Here is a 21,862-nt window from a genome sequence, read left to right as displayed (position 1 = left end):
CCAATAAACACATATACACACAAATATATATGTACATATATATACACAGATAGTCAATAAACAAAACTAAACAAAAAATCTGTCCTCACTAGTAATTAGGCATATTCAAATTAAAATGAAATATTATTTTCCTCACCAGTTTGGTAAATATTGGGGTGGGGGACCCCTGGTCATATCCAGAACTGGGAAAGGTATGGGAATACAGTATTTTCTTGTTACTTTTAAATAGACTTTACTCTTCCAGAGCAGTTTTAGGTTTGTACCAGTATTAGGAATGGCCTAGAAAGATTCGAAAAAGAAGTGTTGGTTATTAATGTATATATTTCAAAAATCGGGTTACAGAGGATGGAGCTCAGAGTCGTAAGAGGGAAGGGCTTGGTTACTGCCAGGAATCAGGCAGCTGTTAAAATGCAAATTACTCTAGCTAAAAGTAATTAGCAAGTCTATAGGGGAGTTGGAACTTTGGACTTCCACATTCTAAAAACAGGTTTGCATATTTCCTTGTGAATGTTCTGGTTTAAACAAAGAAACCTGGGTTTAGACCGACAGTTAGGCAGGAAATTAAGGGGATGGACTTTACCTATGTCTCAGTAGTACGTAGGAGGGCAAGATGGAGGACTTCATGCCTATAAAACTGTGGTGGATTTCGTATTCCGGTGACTTCGTTTTGAGTCACCCCCCCTATATTATTATGTAATATAGGGCTGTATTCTTTATTTCTATCTTTGTACTAATAAACTCAGTTAACTCTTCAGTAAGAGTCCGGACTATTGCTTATTTATCAGAAGTCTGGACAAGAACCTGCAGTTTTATGGGAATTGTCTCCGGGAGCCTAATAGAGTCCCCAGGGACAGTTTCCCCAAATGGTAACACTCACCCCCAAAACATAACAGCCCCACAGCCTCCTCTACCACCAGCCTCACCATCGTTGTCTCAGCCTGTTCATAAACTAGGAGGCTTAGAAAGAACCAAAATTAAAAATTAAGTCAGGCGCACACTTGTAATCCCAGCATTTGGGAAGCTGAGACAGAAGGATTGTGTGGTTCCCGGACAGCCTCAGCTACTTAGTGAGGCCCTTTGCAACTCAGTGAGACTCTATTTCAAAATAAAGAATAAAAAATAGGGCTGGGAGTGTAGCTCAAATGTAGAATGCCCCTGGGTTCCATCCCCAGTACCAAAAAAGAATCAAAATTTATTTCTCACGGTCTGGAGGCTGGAAGTCCAAAATAAGATGTCATCTAATTCAGTGTCTGGTGAGCGCCACTTCCTCAGGGAGAGAGCCTAAGGGGCTGGGGTCTCTCTGGGGTCTCTGTGTCAGGCACTAATTCCAATCCTGAGGACAGAGCCTCTGACCCCCTTCGAGGCCTCTTCTCCTAATACCATTGTGTTGGGTGTTAGGATTTCACCATACAGTTTGGAGGGACATGAACACTCCACACACCATGACATGTGTATATTTGTTACGACTGGTGACCCCACATACTGTCCCCCAAATCCGTAGTTCCCATCAGGGCCACTCCGGGAGCTGCACACTCTGCGGCTGTTGACATCTGCCCTCTTACATTCACCACGGTTTCACCTTTTCCAGAACAGAAACACGGGGATCCTCAGAGTGCGGTCACAGGTCCGACAGCAGGAGCACTAGGTGGCCCGGTTGGGAATGCCACCTCTCCGGCCCGCCCTGGGCCCCCGAAACCAAAAGCTCGAATTCCAAGAGCTCTGGGGCTGATTCTGATGCACAATTTTCAGGAGGACTTCCTGCACCACGACAGTCTCCTCCGGGCACACAGAACATTCTGGGGAGGGGAGCAGGGATGACAGGAAGCGGGCAGGTGTCAAAGCCCAGAGAGGCAGGGGCGGTTGACTTCCCCGGGCTGTGCCCCACCCTACCCAGCCCCACCCTACCGTGGCTTCATGGCTTTGAAGAAGGATGTTACGCCTGGCCCTCCACACATGACAGGCAGACACCCTGGCTAGGATGTGTGAGTCTGAGCAGCCCCACTTCTGGGGAGAGGGATGGGCTCAGGGAGGAGCCCTCAGTCTTCAGCGCAGGGAGGGAGAAGTAATTGCCCACCTGCTGCAGGACAAGGAGCCCCTCGATGTGTGGAGACAGAGGGGCCACATCCTCCTGGGACTCCCCTGTGCTTGGGGTGGGGTTGTTGGATGGAAGGATGTCAGGACAGCCCTGAAGGGGGTCAGGAGACAGGCCTGTGCTTTCAGGGAGCTCCACATAGCCGACAAACCCTGGCTTCCCAGGGGCTGGGGCTCCAGGAGGCCGCCCAGGTGGGCTGGCACAGAGGCCAGGATTCCTGCGGGAGAGGAGGCCCAGAGCAGGAGCAGGGGCCCCCATGGGCAGGGGGAGAGCCAGGTCTGCAGAGGGGATGGAAGAAGAGGCCATGACAGAGACCTCAGAGTCCCCAGAGCTAGAGGGCAAAGCCCCTGGGGCGTCCTTGGGGTCCCCAGAGCTGGAGGGCAGAGCCCCTGGGCCGTCCTTGGGGTCCCTAGAGCTGGAAGGCAGAGCCCCTGGGCCATCCTTGTTGTGCCCAGAGCTGGAGAGCAGAGCTCCTGGGCTGTCCTTGGGGTCACCAGACCTGGAGGGCAGAGCCCCTGGGCCGTCCTCGAGGTCCTGTGCATCCATTCCCAGCTCAGATGCCAGCAGGGCAGGACCAGCCCTGGCCTCCAGGAAGAGGTTCCTCTCAGCCCCCAGGCTGGGCTGACACTCTGCGTCCACAGCCTGGTCCTGCCCCATCACCTGGGCCAAGGGGACCAGCTGCACCTGTCCCCCAGGTGGCAGACACAGGTACTCCAGGAAGCCCGCAGGTGCTGGCTCGTGGCTCTGGGGGGGTGCCAGCTGGCCCCCGAGGTCAGGCAGGGAGCGGCTGTGGGGCGGTCCCAGGTAGGGGCCATTGAAGTCAAAGCTGGGAAGCCGGCTCCCAGGCCTGCCGCAGGGGGCTGGAAGGCTGGGCAGGGACGCAGGGGGCTGCTCCATGGACAGACCCGAGGTGTCTGGGGTGATATCAGGCCCAGGAGGTGGATCACAGACAACTTTAGGGTCCTCTATGGTGAGCGGTGACACCTCACTGTCCCCAAACTCTGCAGAGAACACCCTGTGGGGAGAACAGAGACATGGGGACCACCAGGGCGGCACGTTCAGCGCCTGCACAGGACAGGTATGGGTGCTGTGGGGTGACCTCCCCCAGCCTCTCAGCAAGAACAGGGAGTCGCGGGTGGGGGCACCATGCTGGGCTCCCCAGCGTCCTGGGCCCCATCTGTGTGCTTGTCTATGGCTCCGTCCTCCCTGCTCCCACAAACACTCCCTGACAAGTGAGCCCAGGTCTACACCCGCAGACACCGCAGAGGCTCCTGCAGTGTGGGGCCTCCCGGGCAGCAGGGCGGGACAGGCTGTCTCTCCACTCTCCTGCCTCTGCCCAGCCCCTGACCTTTCTCCCTTACCTGGCAGTCAGGAAGGTCTTCCTGTTGCCCACCCAAGGGCCATCCACTTCAGGTGAACCACCCTCCCTGGGTCCTTCGCAGTGAGCCAGGCCCCTCCTGGGAGCCCCAGCCGCACACTGCAGGTGTCCCCACCTGCTCCCCACAAGCCAGCGCCAGCTAGAGCCACACTCACCTCTCCAGCTCAGGGGGGCCGCTGTCCCATGGCCCCTGGGGAGGGCTGCCGCTGGGGAAGCCCCATGGGCTGGCCTGGAGCCAGAGCCCTGCACTCCAGTCCTGGAGGACAGAGGACCTTTGAGCTGGGGTGGGGAGTGGGGACAGGTGGAGGGCAGAGGGATTCCATGAGCCCTGGGGAGACTCTCCACGTGGCCGGGAGCCGCTGGGGCTTCCAAGGCCAGGAAAGAGAGGCCCTGAGAGGACTGTGCCTTCCCTGGGTTCCCAAGCACGGGAGGACAGGAGACTTCTCTGACCTGGGGGCCACACCCGCCCTGCCCCAGCACAGGCCAAACCACCTGCGACCAGACCACAGAGCTCCGTGGTCCTCATTCCCACGAGGGCCCGGCCTCTCACCCTGATCTGCCTCCTGACACTAACCTGCAGAGCCCCTCCCTAGACCCCAGCAGTGGCATCCTAAATTCACCCCAGGAGCCGGGCCTCCTCCCTGGCCCTGGCCCTGGCCCGCCTGCCTCCAGTCCCTCATCCGCCCAGGCAGAGCTGTGGTCAGGGTGCTGCTGCTGCTCCCGGTGACCAGGGACAGCGTCCAGCTCATCCCACTCTCCAAGCTAGGGGCCAGCTGCGCAGGCCACACCTGACACCCACAAGGGGAGGGGCAGCAGAGGGACACAATCAGCGGCAGAGCAGCCCTCTATCCATCCTACCTGGAGCAGGCGGCTCTTGCTGGGGTTGGGGATGGCCTCCTTCCACTTCCTGTTCAGCCTGCAAAGCATAGGGAGGGGGCAGTGGCCAGAGACCACAGGCTACCCACAGCCCAGCACAGGGGACACCGTGGCCGGGGTGGCAGAGCAGGGATGGAGGAGCCAGCCCGGGGCCTTACCTGTACCCGTAGAGGCCACAGACATGCAGGACCAGCACGAGGGCGAGCGTGAGGATGACCAGGACCAGCGGAAGCACCCACGAGGGCAGTGCTGCGGAGGAGGAGGAGACAGGCGGGGATGAAAGGGCCAGAGGCTCTGGGCGGGCGGCACGGGCCCCAAGACCCGCTGTGGGCACTGCCAAAGGAGGCAGGGTTCTGACCCCACCTCAAGGCTGAGGGTGCTGCCGTGCAGAGGAGGACTCAGGAGGGTTGGACCTTCTCTGCAGCTGAAAGGTTCCTGCCTGGCCATCCTGGGGGCTTCCTGGAGGAGGCAGCCCATGCACCGGGCCTCCAGGTGCAGGAGTGTTGGTGAGGTACAGAGGAAGGGCCAGTGCCAGGGGTCAGCAGGTATGGAGGGCCCAGAGTCCCTGGCACTTCCTGCAGGGTCACCTGGGCACCAGTGCCTGGGCCCCCAGAGCTCCTCATGACCTAGGCAGCGGCCGCAGCCCTCCTCTCTGCCTGGTCCTCCTGCATCCCTGGCCCTTCCACAAGGCTGGCTGAGGACGGGCACTCTCCACGCCTCCCCATCCTCTCTGTAAACACCCAGGCCTTGTCTGGCAGGTACGTGAGTCCAGGTGGTCACTATGGGGGACAGCCGTCAAGTAAGGTAGCCAGCATGAGGAGTGGGGAGACAGAATCTCCAGCCCTCTCCAATCCCAGCCCCGGGCTGCAGCTCCTCATGACGTCACCAACATCACCACCATGGCACAGGACCAGGAGGTGGGTGACCAAGGCTAGTGAAGCCGGGGCCATGTCACCAGGGGCCTGCGCCCAGCCGGAGCAGGCACGGTGCTGAGCTGCTCTCCTGAGCGCTCCTGTGCCTAGTGGCTGGCCCGGGAGGAGGACGGGCAGGACGGGCTCGGTGCCCACCGCTCCAGGCCCTCGTATAGTAGCCATGCCCACAGGGTCGATGGCGGGTGCGTACCCCACTGTGTGGTCCAGGAGCGTTCCTCACTCCACTCGCTCCAGACCCCGTCGTAGGCGCCAGGGCTGGGCCTGACCCTCACCCGGGCCCAGTACGTGGTGGACGGCTCCAGGGCTGGCAGGGGCATGCTGTGGGCGCTCTGCAGGGTCTCCGTCGCGCTGTCCTGCGGGAGCAGGTGTGTGAGCAGAGGCCCCGGAGGGAGCAGGGCGCAGCCACGACGCCTCCTGCCTGCACTGCACCCGAGGCTCCCTGGGCCTCTGGGTCCTCCTGCAGCCAGGCTCACCCTGGGCCCCCCGCTCCAGTGTCCACTGCAGCACGCACTCTGCCCGGGCCTGGGACCAGGAGTCTCCTCGTCCCCCTGTCTGGAGGCTCTTCTGATGCCTAGGTGTTAGGGTGCGGTCTGTACCCACATTATGGCTGTTTTAGTAACTGCGCAGGTGAACTCAGCTCCAGGTCCTTCCTCCCCCATTTGCACACTGACCCACCCCCTGGCCTCAGTTTCCCCATTCCCAGCCTGGAGCTCTGAGTCGGGCTCCGTGGCTTCCTTCCCTGCTCTGCGGAGCCTGGGGTCTGTGTCCAGGTCCAAGGGCTGCCCAAGCCTGGTGGAGAGGAACCTGTGCCTCATGGTGCCCGGGGCAGCTCTGTGCTCAGGCCTGCGCCCGTGTCCTTAGGCGGCTCTGAGGCCATGTCCCCAGGCCTGTGGCTTCTGAGAACCCTCCCCTGGTGTTCTCAGCCCGCCTGCCCTCAGGGTCTCTGTCTCCTACATTTCAGGTCAGCTGATTTCGTGTGACCCCGTCACATCACCCTGAGCCCCAGGCCCTTTATCAGGAGGAGGGACCATGGCCTGCTGAGCACACTGGGTATGGTCACCATGACCACCTCTGCGAGGTCCCCTGCTGAGCTGGCGGGGCCCTTTGGGGCACCCTGTCCCTCTCCTGCCGTTCCCCATACGTGCCTCCGTCCCAGCTCTCACCTCCCACTCGGCCGCGTCCTTCCTGTACTGGACCTGGAACGTGTGGTCTCTTATGCTTTTGTTGTCCACTTCCCAGCGCAGGCTGTAGCCATCTCCGTCCTTGGTCATGTAGAGGGTGGGGCGGGCCATCTGGACTGCAGGAGAGTGGCTTTAGGGGTTGCCGTGACATCTGCCCTCCGGGGCCACATTTTCTGTCATTCATGATGGCCGCAGGTTCTCTCTAGACTAGCCTGGCCCCCAGGTCCTGCCCATATCGTGAAGTGTTTGCCCCAGTTCTGGAATCAACCCATCTTGGTCTGAGCAGCCATCCTTGGCCACAGCTGAGGGGTGCTATTTAGCAGCTGCCCGCAGCTGGCCACTCTCTGTGAGTTGAGCTAGCCACGTCCGGCCATTTGTGCCCTCTGCTCTGACGTAACTGGACAGGGTGTGCCATCCTCTCTAGCACCTGTGCGAGGCTCCTGACCCTCATGGAGCCCAGGGAAGCCCATGTGTGTGGCCCTGAACACAAAACGCCCCTCATCCACCCCGGCTCCGGCCTGCTGTCTTTGTGGCTGCCCGTGGGCATTTGTGGGTGTTGGACGGGCTCTGTCCTCCAGAGCCTGGACATGGTGCAGCCAGCTCATGTCCAGAGGGCATGGGGCCCTTGGGGGGCTCAGTCGACATGAAAGCGTGCCTTTCCCTCAGGACTTCAAAGCATGGCAGGGCAAAACCGATCCTGATGACAAGATGCAATTGCCCACATGGTGACTTTTTCTTTCTGCTTGCCTTCAAAGGCCTCGGGAGAAAGAAAACTCCTTTCTTCTCATCCCTCCCCCAGCCTCTCCCTCCACCCTCCCGGCCGGTCCTAGGGGAGTCTTGGGGATGAGTGAGACATTGTGGGAATGGTGGGGGGGGGGGTCCGGAAGAGACAGAGGGAAGAGGGTGCCAGAGAGGAGGCAGGCGCCAGGATTCAGAGTGTGGCTTAAACCAGTGCCAGGCGGTAGACAGATGCACCTTGACCAGAGAAATACACCCACTCTGAGTGTATTGCAAAGATGAGGTTTGGCAGTGGAGAGGATGTGACATTTAGGAGAACATTATGACAGGGTGACCCCACTGAGCAGCTGGAAACAGGCGTGGCACTTAGAGAGCCTGCAGAAGGTGGGCAGCAAGTTGGGAGGGACAGATGGACGTTTGGAGCATGTGAGCTGGGCGTAGCCACCGGGCATCCCTCCAGGGAGGTTGGACGGCCATGGGACTGCACATCCAGATCCGAGGAGCAGGACCTGGGGCTGAGGGGACTCGGGCTGAAGGAAGGCGCGGGGGTCGGAAGGGTCCTGGGAGCTCGTCAATCCAGGTATCACCCTTCTTGAGAATTTCAAATAAAGACCTCAGCTATGTTTGTTCACTTTTGATCATTGGACCCCATTTCTTTGAAAGCAACAAACTCAAAGCCTGGTCCAGCCAGAACCCTGGGTTATGCGGGTTCTAGAATCGGTTCTAAAGATCTAGTGAAGTCCCGAGACGCCCACAGGATGCTGGGCGCACTCACTGTTGGCTGAGCTCTTTATGAACTTCTCCTCCCTCCGCGGCCTCACGGAGACCACGTACTGGCCGTGGGTGCCGGGGTCGGGCACAGGTATGTGGCATCGCTGCCGAGTGTAGAGGCCGAGCTCCTCCTTCTGCAGTGGGGAGCACTCCTTCTCCCTGAGGAGCACAGCAGGCTGAGGGCAGGGACTCGGGAAGGACAGCAGGGGCCTGGAACCTCTGCGGAGCCGCGGCTTCCGCCAGAGCCCTGGGCACAGGAGGAGGCTGGGCCAGGAAAAGGCCCAGAGCAGGGCAGGATGGAAGGGCCACTCACCTGGCTTCCAGGCTGGACCTGTAGAACAGGCCGAAGGAGACGGAGCTGGTCACCGGGGACCTCACCTCCCAGGAGCAGCTGAGCGTGTGGGCCCCGTCGAAGAGGCACCGCAGGTTGTGTGGCTGGGCCTCGTCCCCTGGGCGGGAGAGAGCTGGTCACTCTCCTGAGTCGTGCCAACCTCTGGGGGCCCCATGGGTCTCAGCACAGAGAGGTCCTGGCTGGTCTTGGGCCAGAATCCAGGAACGTCTAGTCCGTCCTGGGGGCAGGGGATGGTCTGGCAGGTTTAGTGTGCGGGGGACAGAACACAGCAGGGCAGGCCAGCCGTGCTCTGGAAAGTGCTCATGACCACACAGCTGGTGATAACGCTGCCCTGAGTACGACTGTCACTGCTACCAGCAGAAAGTGTGCAGGGCATGGAGCCCGAGGTGCCCAAGACACAGTGAGCTGGAAAGAGTCCCCTGGACATGGGGCTGGCCCCGGGCACTCTCAGAAGAGCATGTGGCAGCAGGTGCCCACAAAGACCCAACTGCCCAGGTGCCCTGGGGAGCCGCCCCACCCCAGAGGCCCCTCTGCTGCCTGGACTCTGGTACCTGGCTGCGAATCCCAGCGAACCTCGCGGCTCCACCGGCTGGGCCTGCCCGAGAAGTCAGAGCCTGGGGCCAGCCGCGTCCGCACTCGGGCCACGTAGGTGCTGCTGGGCAGGAGGTGCGCTGGCCCCAAGATGGCCCCGGAGGAGTTGGAGTGGAGGGTAGAGGCATCCTGTGGAGAGAGAGCTGCAGGAGTGCCGCCCAGCGGTGCCCTGGGGCTCTGCAGCGCTGGCCTGGCACCCTACCTCCCAGGAGTTGTGGAGTCGCTTGTAGGCCACCTCAAACTCCAGGTCCTTCTGCAGCAGCCAGGACGTCCGGGGCCCCCCAAGGGCCACACTCCAGGTCAGCAGGACACTATCCCCAGCAGTGCTGAGCTGGAGGTGGTGGGGCGGCGGGGGCTGCACTGCAGGGGAAGGAGGCAGAGGGCGGTGAGGGCTGGCGGGCTGTGGGGACAGAGTGCAGGCTGGCCTTCTGTGTGTGTGCACGCACTTGGGTCCAAGCCAGACCTGTCCCTCTGCAGCCCCAGCCCCTCCTCTGCAAGTTCGTAGGGAGTGTGTGAAGCAGTGACATTCACGCAGGTAGGAGAATGAATGAACAAATGCGATCCCAGGGTCTCTCATCCCATCATTCCATCAGCCTGCCAAGCGCACTCTTCTTGGCACCCACCCAGTGGGGCAGGAAGATGCATCTGTAAACACCTGGCAGCTCCTAAGATTTCTGTGCCTGATTGCTGAAGATGTCTTTCAAATGCGAAAACTTCACACAGGTGGGTTGTAAATGTTTTATGTTGGACACGGCACATAGCATGTTAGAGCGTGTCCACACTGGAAATTTGCAGGGCTCATAAACCCAGAATGTCTGGCTCGCAGCACAGAAACCACCCTGTCCCCATAGCCAGGACAGGCATCGCTAATCGATCACTGCACTCCAAGCCTGTATGGTCTGGGCCACTGGGGGGCGTGGCCTTGGGAAGTATACCTGTTCCTGCCACATAGCATGTTCTCTCTCTCTCTCTCTCTCTCTCTCTCTCTCTCTCTCTCTCTCTCTCTCTCTTTCAGGCTGCATACATGGAGCAGCTCTTCTCTGCCACACCCTAATGCCATTTTTCTGCCTTGGAGCCAGCCAACCATTGACTGACCCTCTAAAACCATGAGCCCAAATAAACAGCCTCTTTTCCTCTAAGTTGTTCTGGTCAGGAACTTTTATCAGAGCAGCATGAAAGTGGACTAAAACTCTTCATCCAGCTGGAGTGGTTTCATTCCACCAGCCCATCTCCCAGATGGCAAGAGGACGAGAGGAAGGGCATGCCCAGGGAAAGTGGATACACATCTGGGCCCTCCCCCAGGCGTTGCCAAGTCCTACGGCCAGAACAGACTTCCAGGCACAGTGAACATTTCAAGAGACGAAAACACCGTGCTCCCCTCCCCACACTGTCCCTCCTCCAGGAGGCATTCCTCGTCCCAGCCCACTGACGCTACAGGCTGGGATAGTAACTGGCCCTCTCAGTGCTTGCTTGGTGTACACAGGTGCCCAATGCAGGAAGGAATGAATGAGTGAGTGAATGAATGAATTGGCCCTTTTCTATAACCCAGGACACCTCCACCTTCCCTGCACCCTCCCGGCCATTGCAGAGACATTTACCATCGTCTTTCTCTCCTGGCTGAATTCCTTGGGCAGCCGACGGGGCTCTCACTCCAGCCCCGCTCTGTCTCCTGCCCCTGGGCCTCGGCCCCTCGCGCCCCCCACCCTCACCTGTCCCGGCCTCCCCTGTCATCTGAGCGTGTGACACTATCCCACGATTCTCTAAGTCACACATTGCTACACTACACAAAGTAAAGCCTCTAGTTGCTGTATGGCCTGAGAGCTAAATCTAGGCTTGTACATTTTTTAAAGTTTTCTAAACATCTGAATCATATTTGCTCTACATCCCAGTTAAATGAAATTCAAAGCGCTGTCCACGAGGAAAGCTCTGCTAGCACCGCCGCACACATCACAGGCATGCTTGCTGCAGTGGCCCTCAGGGAGGCTGGGAGGCTGCGGGAGGAGCGGCAGCCGAGGCTCACGGGCTGCTCCGGGGCCCCCACACTCCCTTGCAGGCACAGAGGCCTCGGCAGGCTCCAGCCCCATCTGTGTCCACGGCCTCTCTTTACAATTGTCCAGCCCACTTGAACTCCGTGCTCCTGCTAGAAGAGCTAGGGCTTTCCCAGCGAGCCCCGCACCCCTGACCTTCCCGGCCCGTGCTCAGGTCTCATCCTGCCAGGAATGCGCCCAAGTTCCTTCTTTCTGGGAAGCTGTCCCGAGCCCTGGGGCCCTTGCCCTCTGCCCCCCGAATGAACACGTGGCCCTCCAGTGGGCCTCACACAGGGCGCCCTTTGGCCCGCAGCTCCGAGCTCCCCTCCGAAAGAGACTCTCTAATTCATCATTTGTTGGTCGGTTGGTTGGTTCTGGAGGTTGAACCCAGAGGCATTCTACCACCAAGCTACACCCCCAGCCTGATTTTATTTTTTATTTGGAAAAAAGTATCTCATTAGGTTGCTGAGAGCCTCCCTAAGTTGTCGAGGCTGGCTTTGAACCTGTGATCCACCTGTCTCAGCCTCCCAAGTGCTGGGATTACAGGTGTGCGCCACTGCGCCCAGCTCAAACCCATGCTTTGAAACATCATTTCAGAGGAACTCCTGGTAGCCAGACTCAGGCCTCTTCCGGGCAGCACTTCAGAGCACAGTGGCAGAGGCCGGCAGCAGTGTCTCCCTCCCTCAGACACGGGGGAGCAGTAGGGCCAGCTTGGATCAGAGGCAGAGGCTGGCCTACCCACACCCAACATTTTCATTGCCACCTGTGGCTGAGGCCTTGGGCCAGTCCCTCCTCCCTGCCACGGTTTCATCTGTCAGCTGCTCTGCTTCCCTGGGAGTCCAGGGAACGGTTCTCCTTGGAGGGGCCTTCGGGGATAGAGGCCAGGGGCTCGGCAGGCGGCAGGAGCACTGGGCTGGGGAGGAGCCATGGCGGGACCTCACAGCGCACCTGCCCCCGCGCCTTTGTCCTGAGCACCCACACCCCGTCCCAGCCCCGGGGCAGTCTCCAGCCTCAGAGACCCTCGCTCCCTGCCCCATCTCCTGCATTGTGTCCGCTCCGTCTAGACAGGAGCCCAGCCCCTGTGTGTCCCTGGCCCTCACCGTGCTGCCTCAGCATAACTGCGAGCTGGACGCCCAGAGGCCGGTCTGGTTGGAAGGAGAATTGCTCCACTTCGTTAATGATAAAATTCCTGTAGGCAATGATGCATCTTCTGGGCACGCAGCGGGGAGACGGGCAGCCCGACATGGGCCCGTTCCTACTGACGGCACAGGACACTGGCTGCGGAGGGCGCCTGTCAGGAGAGGACACGCGTTGGCCCAGCGTGAATCAGAATCGCTTGTTCACGGGTATTTGCCGAGTGGCACCACGTGCTGGGCTTCGTCGGGGCAGGGCCGGCTGTGAGCAGCAGGCAGAGCCCAGCACGCAAGCTGCCTCCTGAGGGACAAGGCGCACAGAAAACCACGGAGCGCAGAAGCAGTTCTCAAAAGAGAGAAAACTTCATGTAGACATATGAAGTCTATAGGGTGTACGGAGTGGACGGGACAGGGTTCCACTCCAGATGGGTAGTTGGGGAAGGTGTTAATGGCATTAGCGCTGAGCCCAAGAGGAGCCCCGGAGGCGCTGTGCAGAGCAAGGGGTCAGGGATAAAGGAGCAGGAGGCGTGGGAGAACAGATTCTGGGAACAGGGAGTCACGAGCCTCTGATGCTGCTGACGGGTGGAGGATGAGGAGGCTGAGGCCGGGGACGGTTGGCTCAAGCCTGGGATCCCAGTGACTCAGGAGGCTGAGGCAGGAGGACTGCAGGTTCAAGGCCCGCCTTGGAAACTTAGTGAGACCCATCCTCAAAATAAAAAAATATAAGAGTAAGAGTTAGGGATATAGTTCAGCGGAAGAGCACCCCTGAGTTAAATACTTGTACCACAAAAAATCATAATAAGTAAAAATAAATAAAATAAATAAAAAGGCCGAGAATGGTCCTTGGGTTCAGCGATGGGTCAGGGACAACGCTGACCAGACAGGGATGTCGGGGTGGGGGAGCCTCATCAGAATGGTCCCAAGGCAGGGACCAAGAGAAGTGGAGGGAGGTGCCTCGGGGCAGCAGGGGCCGCGCCAGGCTGCAGGGCGCAGGGTCAAGACACACTGGTGCTGCAGTGGCCGTCGGCATCGGAGCAGGGGATCGGGCACATTTGGAAGGTGACTAGGAAGAATCCTGGGGGAAGGGCACCGTGCACCATCAACAACACAGGAAAGGGGGAGTTGTGGTGGCAGCCGTGCCCTTCAGCATGAAGACCTGCTAAGATCCAGGTTCAGGCTTCTGACAGTGGCCTCAGGGGTAGCTCACTATGAGGGCGTGGCAGTGGGGAGGGGAGTCAGGATGGCGGGGAGCTTCCCTTCCAGGCTCTGCTGTCCTCACCGGCCGAGGGTGGAGTAGGCATTTGAGGAGAGGAGACAGGCACACAGAGGACCTAGGAGAGCGGGCTGGGGGCGGAAGGGTGGGGCACGGCACAGCCGGCTCCCCCAGGGCTGCCTCCAAAGGGGACTGGGCTTCCCCGGGACTCCAGCTGTTGAATCCCTTCATTTATGGCTGATTCAGACTCTCCCCGACACTCCAGAGTGATGCCAGTAACGCTCCCAAATGGCCTCTGCACGGGAAGCTTGGGGACAGAGGCGGGGTCTCCCATCCACAGGAGGTGGGCAGGGCCCCTGGGGAGCCTGGAGGCTGGGAAGCCGGAGTCAGAGAGTCACACCTGAGAGTTGTCACCCATGGTGAGGTGGGCTCTCCCGAGACTAGACATAGATACAGAGAGGAAGTCCAGGACCAACCTTAGCCTAGCCGCCCCCTCCAGCTGTCCCTGTACCACACCGAAGCTGGGGAGCACCCACCCCATGGCCTCCATCTCATCCACGAGCTGGGTATAGCATCCCTGCCCTGCCCAGCTCTCAGGAAAGGTGAACTAAGAGAAGCCACATGGGGAAAGTTTATCAAGCTACAAACTAAAGAGACAAAAGATGGTCGCTATTACTGTCCTCAGCACCAGGGTTAGAGTGGACGGCTGGGCCCAGGACCCCAACATCAGACACCAGCACCCGGGCCCAGCAGGGCTACTGGGGCCGCCGTCCTCCCCCATCCCGTGTCCTGGCCAGCACGATGCTGACCTGCCGTGTCCCTGTCTACTCCACGGCCCCAACCAGCACAGCAGACACAGCCCCCAGCTGGACCCCACACGGGGCCACTCACCCGTTCACCTGACGATAGAGGGTCACATTGAGCAGCCGCCGGGCATCCTGGGTGTCTGCCCACCTGCACGCGATGTGGCTGGTGTAGTCGTTGTAGCAGCGTAGGGTCTGCAGCGGGACGGTTTCTGCTGGGCAGAGGAGCAGGGTCACCTCTCTGCCCTCAGTGTCCTCGTCACCACCCCAGCCCTGGGAAGGGGGTTCCTGACTCCTGCAGAGGCCCTGGGCCTGTGAGAAGTGGGGGCTCTGATGGGGGGGTGTGGACAGCCCTCTCCTGACACAACAAGATTCCAGATGATTCTCAGCTCCTTCCTGGGCCCCTGGTGTGGCTGCTCCAGGCCCTGCAGGACCGGGCCATGGGTCAGCCACGGGCCCTGCCCCTGAGCCCAGGTCCACTGGCCGTGCCCTGCTCTCTGGCTGGGAAGGGAGTGTGGCTTCCTGGTTATCTTGGAAGTCGGGGGCCTCACAGGAGCAGAGTCTGGGGACCCCGAGGCCTCAGAGGAGCAGCAGTCAGGGAGCAGAAGGGAGAGAAGAGGCTGGAGCAGCCTGGAGGCAGGGCCTTGAAAGCTGCACTGAGAGGTGTGGGTAGAGATGCCTGCCTCCACTGGGCCCTCCAGGAGGCCAGGGAAGGAGGAGCAGGGACCTGGGGCAGGGAGAGGCTGGGGGAGACCAGGGACAGAGGAGGGAAGGCAGGAGAGGGGACAGTGTTGGCAAGCTTCTTGAGGGGCTGCAGTGGGGTGGTCCTCAGGGCTAGCACCAAGGATGGGAGGAGAGGGAGGCTCACCTGCCCCTGCAGCGCTGGGCCCCCAGAACAGAGCCAGCAGGGCCATGTGGAACAGCCCCCGGCTGAGCGCCATCTTCCAGCCGGCCTGGACAGGTGCGGTGCAGGTGGGCGCTGGCTATGCACGGGCGGGGGTCCTCATCGTCCAGGGTCCTGTGTTCCTCCCCAGCCAGAGGCCCGGCCACATCCACATCACAGGATCTTAGATCTGTCCACTGCTAGCTGTTCCTCATGAAGGCCCTGCGACAGACTTGGGACAGGATGCTGACACAGGACCCGAGAACACCGTCCAGTCCAAGCAACAGCAACATAAAGAAGACCTTGATTCTGCAGACGGGACCAGAACAGCTTACTGTTGCCGCTGGCACCACCTCTGCCACGGGGGAGCCTGGGAGTCTACTGGCATGGGAACGGCAAATAGTTTCCTGATGGTAGGGCTTCCCAGGCCCGTGGGGAAAGGGACAGAAGACACAGACATGCAGCCTAGTATGATGAAGCGCCCAGCCCTTCTTCTAATACAGTTGCTAACCCAGGGCCTTAAATCTCTGGAGGAGGCTTATATCAATTCACAGTGGCCTGTAACAAAGCCACTGTTGGCATATTCCTCACTGTTGGCATATTTTCTTGGCTAAGACTACAAGGACACGCAAGGCAAGTATATATGTATATGTATATGTATATGTATATGTATATGTATATGTATATGTAGCTCGCTGCTATATATATACTTTTATATATGTCCCTGGATTCAATCTCTGATAACACACACTTTAATATGTATGTAATAAATATATATAATAAACATAATTTATATATATATATTTATATATAATATAAATATTGTAAACCTGAGGCTGGGCCACGGGTGGCATTATTTTTACCTCCAACTAACCAAGTTGTTTGAGCATTACTGAATAAGCAAGATCCGCCTTTATATATTAGTGCCTGTTAAGAAGACCTTACATTTCATCCTCAGAACGAATCCATTCCCAGGCTGGGCGGGGTTGCTGCTGAAATGCAGGCCCAGCACCCGGGCCTGTGCGAGCTGCCTCTGTCGGCCTCTGCTGGTCCACTGCGCCTTCTGCACCCAGCCACCCAGCCTTTGACTGGAGAGCTAGCACCGCACCCACAGGTGGCCAGCTGCCCTTGGACTTGAACTGAAATCTGCCTTCCTTGAAGGACACCAAATATCTTGCCTTCTGGTTGGTGTGGGTACAAATGAGCATGGCTGAGCCGTGCTGAGGTGCACTCTGTGTAGTGGCTTGGGGTGGCTAAGTACAAATGGTAAAAGTAAGAGGGAAGTCCTCCCTCTATATTATTATTATTTTTTTTTTTTTGGTGGTACTGGGGGTGGAACCCAGAGGCTTTCTACCTCTGGGTTATACTCCCAGACCTTTTTTTAAATATTTTATTTGGAAACAGGGTCTCACTAAGTTGCTGAGAGCCTCACTAAGTAGCTGAGGCTGGCTTTGAACCTGTGCGATCCTCCTGTCTCAGCCTCCCAAGCGCGGGGATTACAAGCGTGTGCCACCACGCCCGGCCTCCCTCTATATTAAAAACACAACAACAACAATGGCAAGCCAGGCGTGGTGGCGCACGCTTGTAATCCCCAAGCTTGGGAGGCTGAGACAGGAGGATCGCACAGGTTCGAAGCCAGCCTCAGCTACTTAGTGAGGCTCTCAGCAATTTAGTGAGACCCTGTTTCCAAATAAAGTATAAAATAGGTCTGGGAGTATAGCCCAGAGGTAGAAAGCCTCTGGGTTCCACCCCCAGTACCACCAAAAACAAGACAAAACAAACAAACAAAAACAAAAAATGGCAGTAACAGCCCTCTACTCTTTTTAAGATGACGAATTTCACAAATCAATGTAATCTAGACATTTTTTGTGATACTAGGGATGGAACCCAGGGGCATTCTACCTCTGAGCTACACCCCCAGCCCTTGTTTTTATTCTTTTTTTTTGAAACAGGGTCTCCCTAAGTTCCAGAGGGCCTCACTACGTAGCTGAGGCTGGCCACAAACCTGCGATCCTCCTGTCTCTACGAACACGTGCCTCCACGCCCAGCTTAATCTAGACATTATGATCAAAGACACCGAGTACTCGGGATAGCAAAGTCGAGCAGCACGAGCAGGAGCACAGCCCTCCCAGCACAGTGGGTGTGTGTGCCCAGCGCCCATGGTCGGCCATGCCCGCCTGGCAGCCGATCGGCCAGTGCCCTTGGGACCTTGCATACCAGCTCCTGTACCTCCCATACCTTTGCTCAGTGAAGAAACTACCCAAATTCAAAAGGAGGCACTCACGACGGAACAGTGTTAGATATGCTGACTACAACGTGGGGGGGCATTGCACCCTTATAAACACAGTGCTGCTGCCGGGCATGGTAGCACCTGTCTGTCATCTGGGAGGCTGAGACAGGACAATGGCAGGTTCGAGGCCAGTCTTGGCCATTTAGCAAGGCCTTCAGCAACTTAGTGAGATCTTGTTTCAAAATTAAAAAATAAAAATAGGGCTAGGGTATTGCTTGGAGGTAGAATGTCCCTGGGTTCAATCTCTGGTAACACACACACACACACTTTAAAAAAAAAAAAAAGCCAGGCATGGTGGCATGGCTTGTAATCCCAGTATTTGTAAAGCTGAGAAGGAGGATCGAGGTTCTCAGACAGACTCAGCTACTTAGTGAGGCCCTCTGCAACTTAGTGAGACCCTGTTTCAAAACAAAGAATAAAAAAATAGGGCTGGGGGTGTAGCTCAGAGGTAGAATGTCCCTGGGTTCCATCCCCAGTTAAAAACAACAACAACAACAACAACAACAACAAAAATAGTGCTTGCTACAGCCTCTCATGCAGATCTTGAGAAAGCTCGATCAGGGGATCCGCAACGGCGTAGATCCCCCATGAAGTATGTCTGGCATTCCTTTCTTCATAAAATTATTTTAGGATTATTTGGATTAATATGTATAATTAAAATTTTATGTATACACATTATAACTAAAACTGATGGGCAGCGGCTTGTGAGATACAGGCAGCAAAGATTTTTTCCCAAGGATAAAGTTATTGGGCCAGACATTAAGTTCAAACTGACCTTAGTTAGAGCCACTGTGTAAGATCAGGTTTGAGTCAGCCTGGGGAAGTGAGACAAAGCACACTATGATTGTTTAAATGTCTGACACCCTGCCCTGAAGTGTGTAAGTAATAACTTTTTCCCGTCCTTGGCGATCCTGCTTGCATGTCTATGCCTTTACTTTTCTGCCAACAAAAAAAAGTATAAAAACTATAACAAATCCTGAATAAAATGAAGAAGGTTGAATCTAATTCGTGTGGTCATTCTCCTCTCATCGACCTCGGCTTCCCCTCGCCAACACCCGAACCTCGACTCTGCTGGGGCTGGACCCCGGCAAGTGCTGCATGTACACCCCTGCTGTTCACCATGAGTCTCTGGCCCTGAATAGTCACAGGCCCACATCACCAGGAGCAGACTTAGCACCGCTTCTGTTTGTGCCCAGTTACAATCGCCTCCTGATACCTGGAACTGGAGACTGAGCAGGGGCTGCTCTCCCTGCAGGGCTCAGTATAGTTTGCTACTGTCTGTGCTGTTGTTGCAGGATGTGGCCACAATGTACCTCCAGATGTTCTCCTCAGGGACATCCCGGGAGACGGGAGACGGCAGAAGATGCAAGGGTCCAAGGGCTTTCATGCATGGGGCTAGAGTGTGCCATCCTTGGAGAAAGGGAGGATAGAAAACACCACGTCCCTAAGGTGTCCCTCTGTTCCATGAAAGCTGACCCGGTGAAGGAAGCACTGAACATAAGCCCAGGCAGGAACGTCCAGGTGAAGATTTTGAAGGACACTGGCTTGCCCTCGTGTATGCTGGGAATTATTAGGGCAAGTCAGTGTTCTGCAGGGCTACTTTCCCATGCGCAGGCTAATGGTCACACACGGGGACCCAGCAAGCTAAGCGGATGCTGCCCCACCTATAACACCCTAACCTATGACCCCGGTTAGGCTCAGAGCACGTGGAAAGGGCGTGCTCGTGCAGCTGGCCACGGCTGCCTCTTGCTTGCAAGCATTTCTCAATAGTCTGCCTTAGTCCCATCTCCCCGTACCTTCTGTGATCTCTCGGCAACCGATCTCTGCCCTAGTACAACTGGGTTGTGGATGGTACAAAAAGGAGTACAGCTTGGTAAGGAAGATGCAAACCTGTCTCCGCTCACGGATGATATTCATGTACGTAGAAAAGCTAAGGTAAGTTAACTTTCAAAAGCTATTAAGACCAGTCAGGTGTGGTGGTGCACGCCTTCAATCCCAGTATTTGGGAGGCTGATACAGGAGGATTACAGGTTTAAGGCCAACCTCAGCAACTTAGGAAGACCTTATTCCAAAAGTTAAAAAATAAAAAGGGCTACAGGTGTAGCTCAAAGGTAGAATGTCCCTGGGGTCAAATCCCAGTACCACCACCACACAAAAAAAAGCTATTAAAAGCAAGTGAAATTAGCAAGGCCACAAGACTCAGAGTCCGTATACGCAAAGGAGTGGCTGGTGTTCTGCACGAAGATGACCGCTACCTGGGCTCCCCAAGCCACGCTGAGCTCTGAGCCCGAACACAGCCGACCTCAATTCCATGCCGCCAAAGCCCTGCACACACATCTCCACACACACTCCTGTGGCCCGAGCGGGGTCTCAGACTGCAAACTCCACTCTGCCGACTGCAAAGATGGGGAGGCAGAGCCCCCAAGCAGAGAGGGGGTTCTCACCATCACCAGCACCTTTAACACAACACCTTCGTGGCAAAGCAAGGGACAGAACTCAGGTATCTGGTCCCCAAACTGTTCTCCCACCCTCACGCCAGTGTCTGCCTGCCTGAGGGTCTGACCCCTAGCCTCCCTGACCCCTAACCTCCCTGACCCCTAACCTCCCTGACCCCTAACCTCCCCGGGCCCCAGAGCAAGTTGCCACGGGGGCACCCGCGCTCCGGTCCCCTTCCCTCCCAACACCCCACCCTCCACACCACACCTCGCGCAGCCTCCTTCAGGAGCTTCCAGATGCCAATGAGCCTCGTGTGCTTCCTACCCATTTATGCTGGGTCATGAGGAAATGGAAGCGAAAGAGGAAGTCCAAACGCCCTTCCAGAAGCATCGCCGGCTTCTCAGAACCGCGCGCATCAAGATGCCAATTTTGAGCTGCTGTGCGTGGTGGCCCACGCCTGTGATCCCAGCCCTTGGGAGGCCAAGACGGATTTTGCAGGGTCCAAGCCAGCCTTAGCAATTTAGGGGGACCCTCAGCAACTTAGTGAGGCACTCTTTCAAAATAAAAAATATATATTTTAAGAGGGCTGAGAGTGAAGCCGGGCATGGTGGCGCATGCTTGTAATCCCAGCATTCAGGAGGCTGAGGGAGGATCACCGGTCAAGGACAACCTCAGCTGCTACTTAGTGAGGCCCTTTGCAATTCAGTGAGACCCTGTTTCAGAAATAAAGAATAAAGCTGGGCATGGTGGCACATGCTTGTAATCCCAGCATTTGGGAGGCTGAGACAGGAGGATCGCGGTTTGCGGACAGCCTCGGCTACTTAGTGAGGCCCTCTGCAACTCAGTGACACCCTGTTTAAAAATAAAGAATAAAAAAAATAGGGCAGGGGGTGTAGCTTGGAGGTCAAATGCCCCTGGGTTCCATCCCCACTCAAAAATAAAGAAAGGAAGGAAGGAAGGAAGGAAGGAAAGAAAGAAGGAAGAAAGGAAGGAAGGAAGGAAAGAAAGAAAGAAAGAAAGAAAGAAAGAAAGAAAGAAAGAAAGAAAGAAAGAAGAAAGAAAGAAAGAAGATAGGGCTGGGGGTGTAGGTAAGAGGTAGGATGCCCCTGGTTTCCATCCCCAGTACTGCAAAAAAAAAAAAAAAAAGGGCTGAGAGTGTAGCACGGAGGTAAAATGCCTCTGGGTTTGATTCTTAGTACACACACACACACACACACACACACACACACACACACACAATATATATATAATATAGCTGGGCATTGTGGTTCATGCTTGTAATCTCCACACTTGGGAGGCAGAGACAGGAGGATTGTGCAGGTTTGAAGCCAGCCACGCTGGCTTAAGAGACCCTGTTTCCAAATAAAAAGTATAAAATAGGTCTGGGAGTGTAACCCGGTGGTAGAAGGGCTTCCAGGAACCCCAGTACCACCAAAATAAATAAAATAAAATAAAATAACATATATGATATTGTAATGAATATGTATTATATTATAACATATATTGTATTATAGTATAACATATATCAATATATATTAATTCTAGGCTTTACTGACTTTGTAATTTTTTTTTGCCAGGAAGACTTCTACGCCCACTTTGTTTCTCTGTAAACTCCTACCCGTGATTAAGTCTGGGCTCAAACAGGGTCTCCTCCACTCAGCCCTGACTCCCCCGAGCAGGGTAGAGTGACTCCCGCCTCTAGCCCGGCTTCAGAGCACATTGTGCGAGTTACCTGATGTCCCCTCTCTGAGCCTCAAGGCCCCACCTGTTGCTTGAAAAGAATCATCCACGGGCCGGGGAGGGGTTTGGAGTGGCCACATGAGGTAGCGCTTGTCACGGGACCACTCCAGTCAGGGTCAGCGGGGACCACTTGGAGTCCACCGGGATCCTGTTTTGCTAGACATATTCTTCCCACAATGCCCTGCGGTGTTTGTGCCCAACACACACACACACACACACACACACACACACACACACACACGCACACATGCACACACGCACACACACAGTCACATCACTTGCCGTGGCTGCCTGATTGTGTCCTGGTGCAGAGTCGACACTCAGGATTGTGTGTGGAGTGAATACATGAATGAATGAATGAACTCCTGAGGACAGACTCCAGAGCCCCGCCTCCCTCCTTGTCTCTGGTTCTATCTGGCAGGGGCT

At 56.6% G+C, this 21,862-nt stretch overlaps 1 protein-coding gene across 1 annotated transcript; it reads right to left on the bottom strand.

The window, feature by feature from the left end:
• Positions 1–1,618: 1,618 nt before the first annotated feature.
• Positions 1,619–15,028, bottom strand: LOC308269411 (cytokine receptor common subunit beta-like; the record flags this gene model as incomplete). Its single annotated transcript, XM_080704794.1, has 15 exons — positions 1,619–1,796; positions 1,938–3,107; positions 3,626–3,726; positions 4,133–4,258; positions 4,329–4,386; positions 4,505–4,595; positions 5,469–5,631; positions 6,442–6,575; positions 7,973–8,127; positions 8,282–8,417; positions 8,872–9,040; positions 9,114–9,271; positions 12,039–12,229; positions 14,176–14,302; positions 14,956–15,028. The coding sequence occupies 15 exons, from the start codon at positions 15,026–15,028 to the stop codon at positions 1,619–1,621; spliced, it is 3,030 nt and encodes a 1,009-aa protein (XP_080560920.1).
• Between the last annotated feature and the right edge of the window lie 6,834 nt (positions 15,029–21,862).

The sequence above is a fragment of the Muscardinus avellanarius genome (genome assembly GCF_963383645.1).
Source record: "Muscardinus avellanarius genome assembly, chromosome: 11".
NCBI lineage: Eukaryota > Metazoa > Chordata > Mammalia > Rodentia > Gliridae > Muscardinus > Muscardinus avellanarius.
The sequence above is the reverse complement of the archived record's forward strand: the minus strand, read 5'-3'. Positions and strand labels throughout refer to the sequence as shown.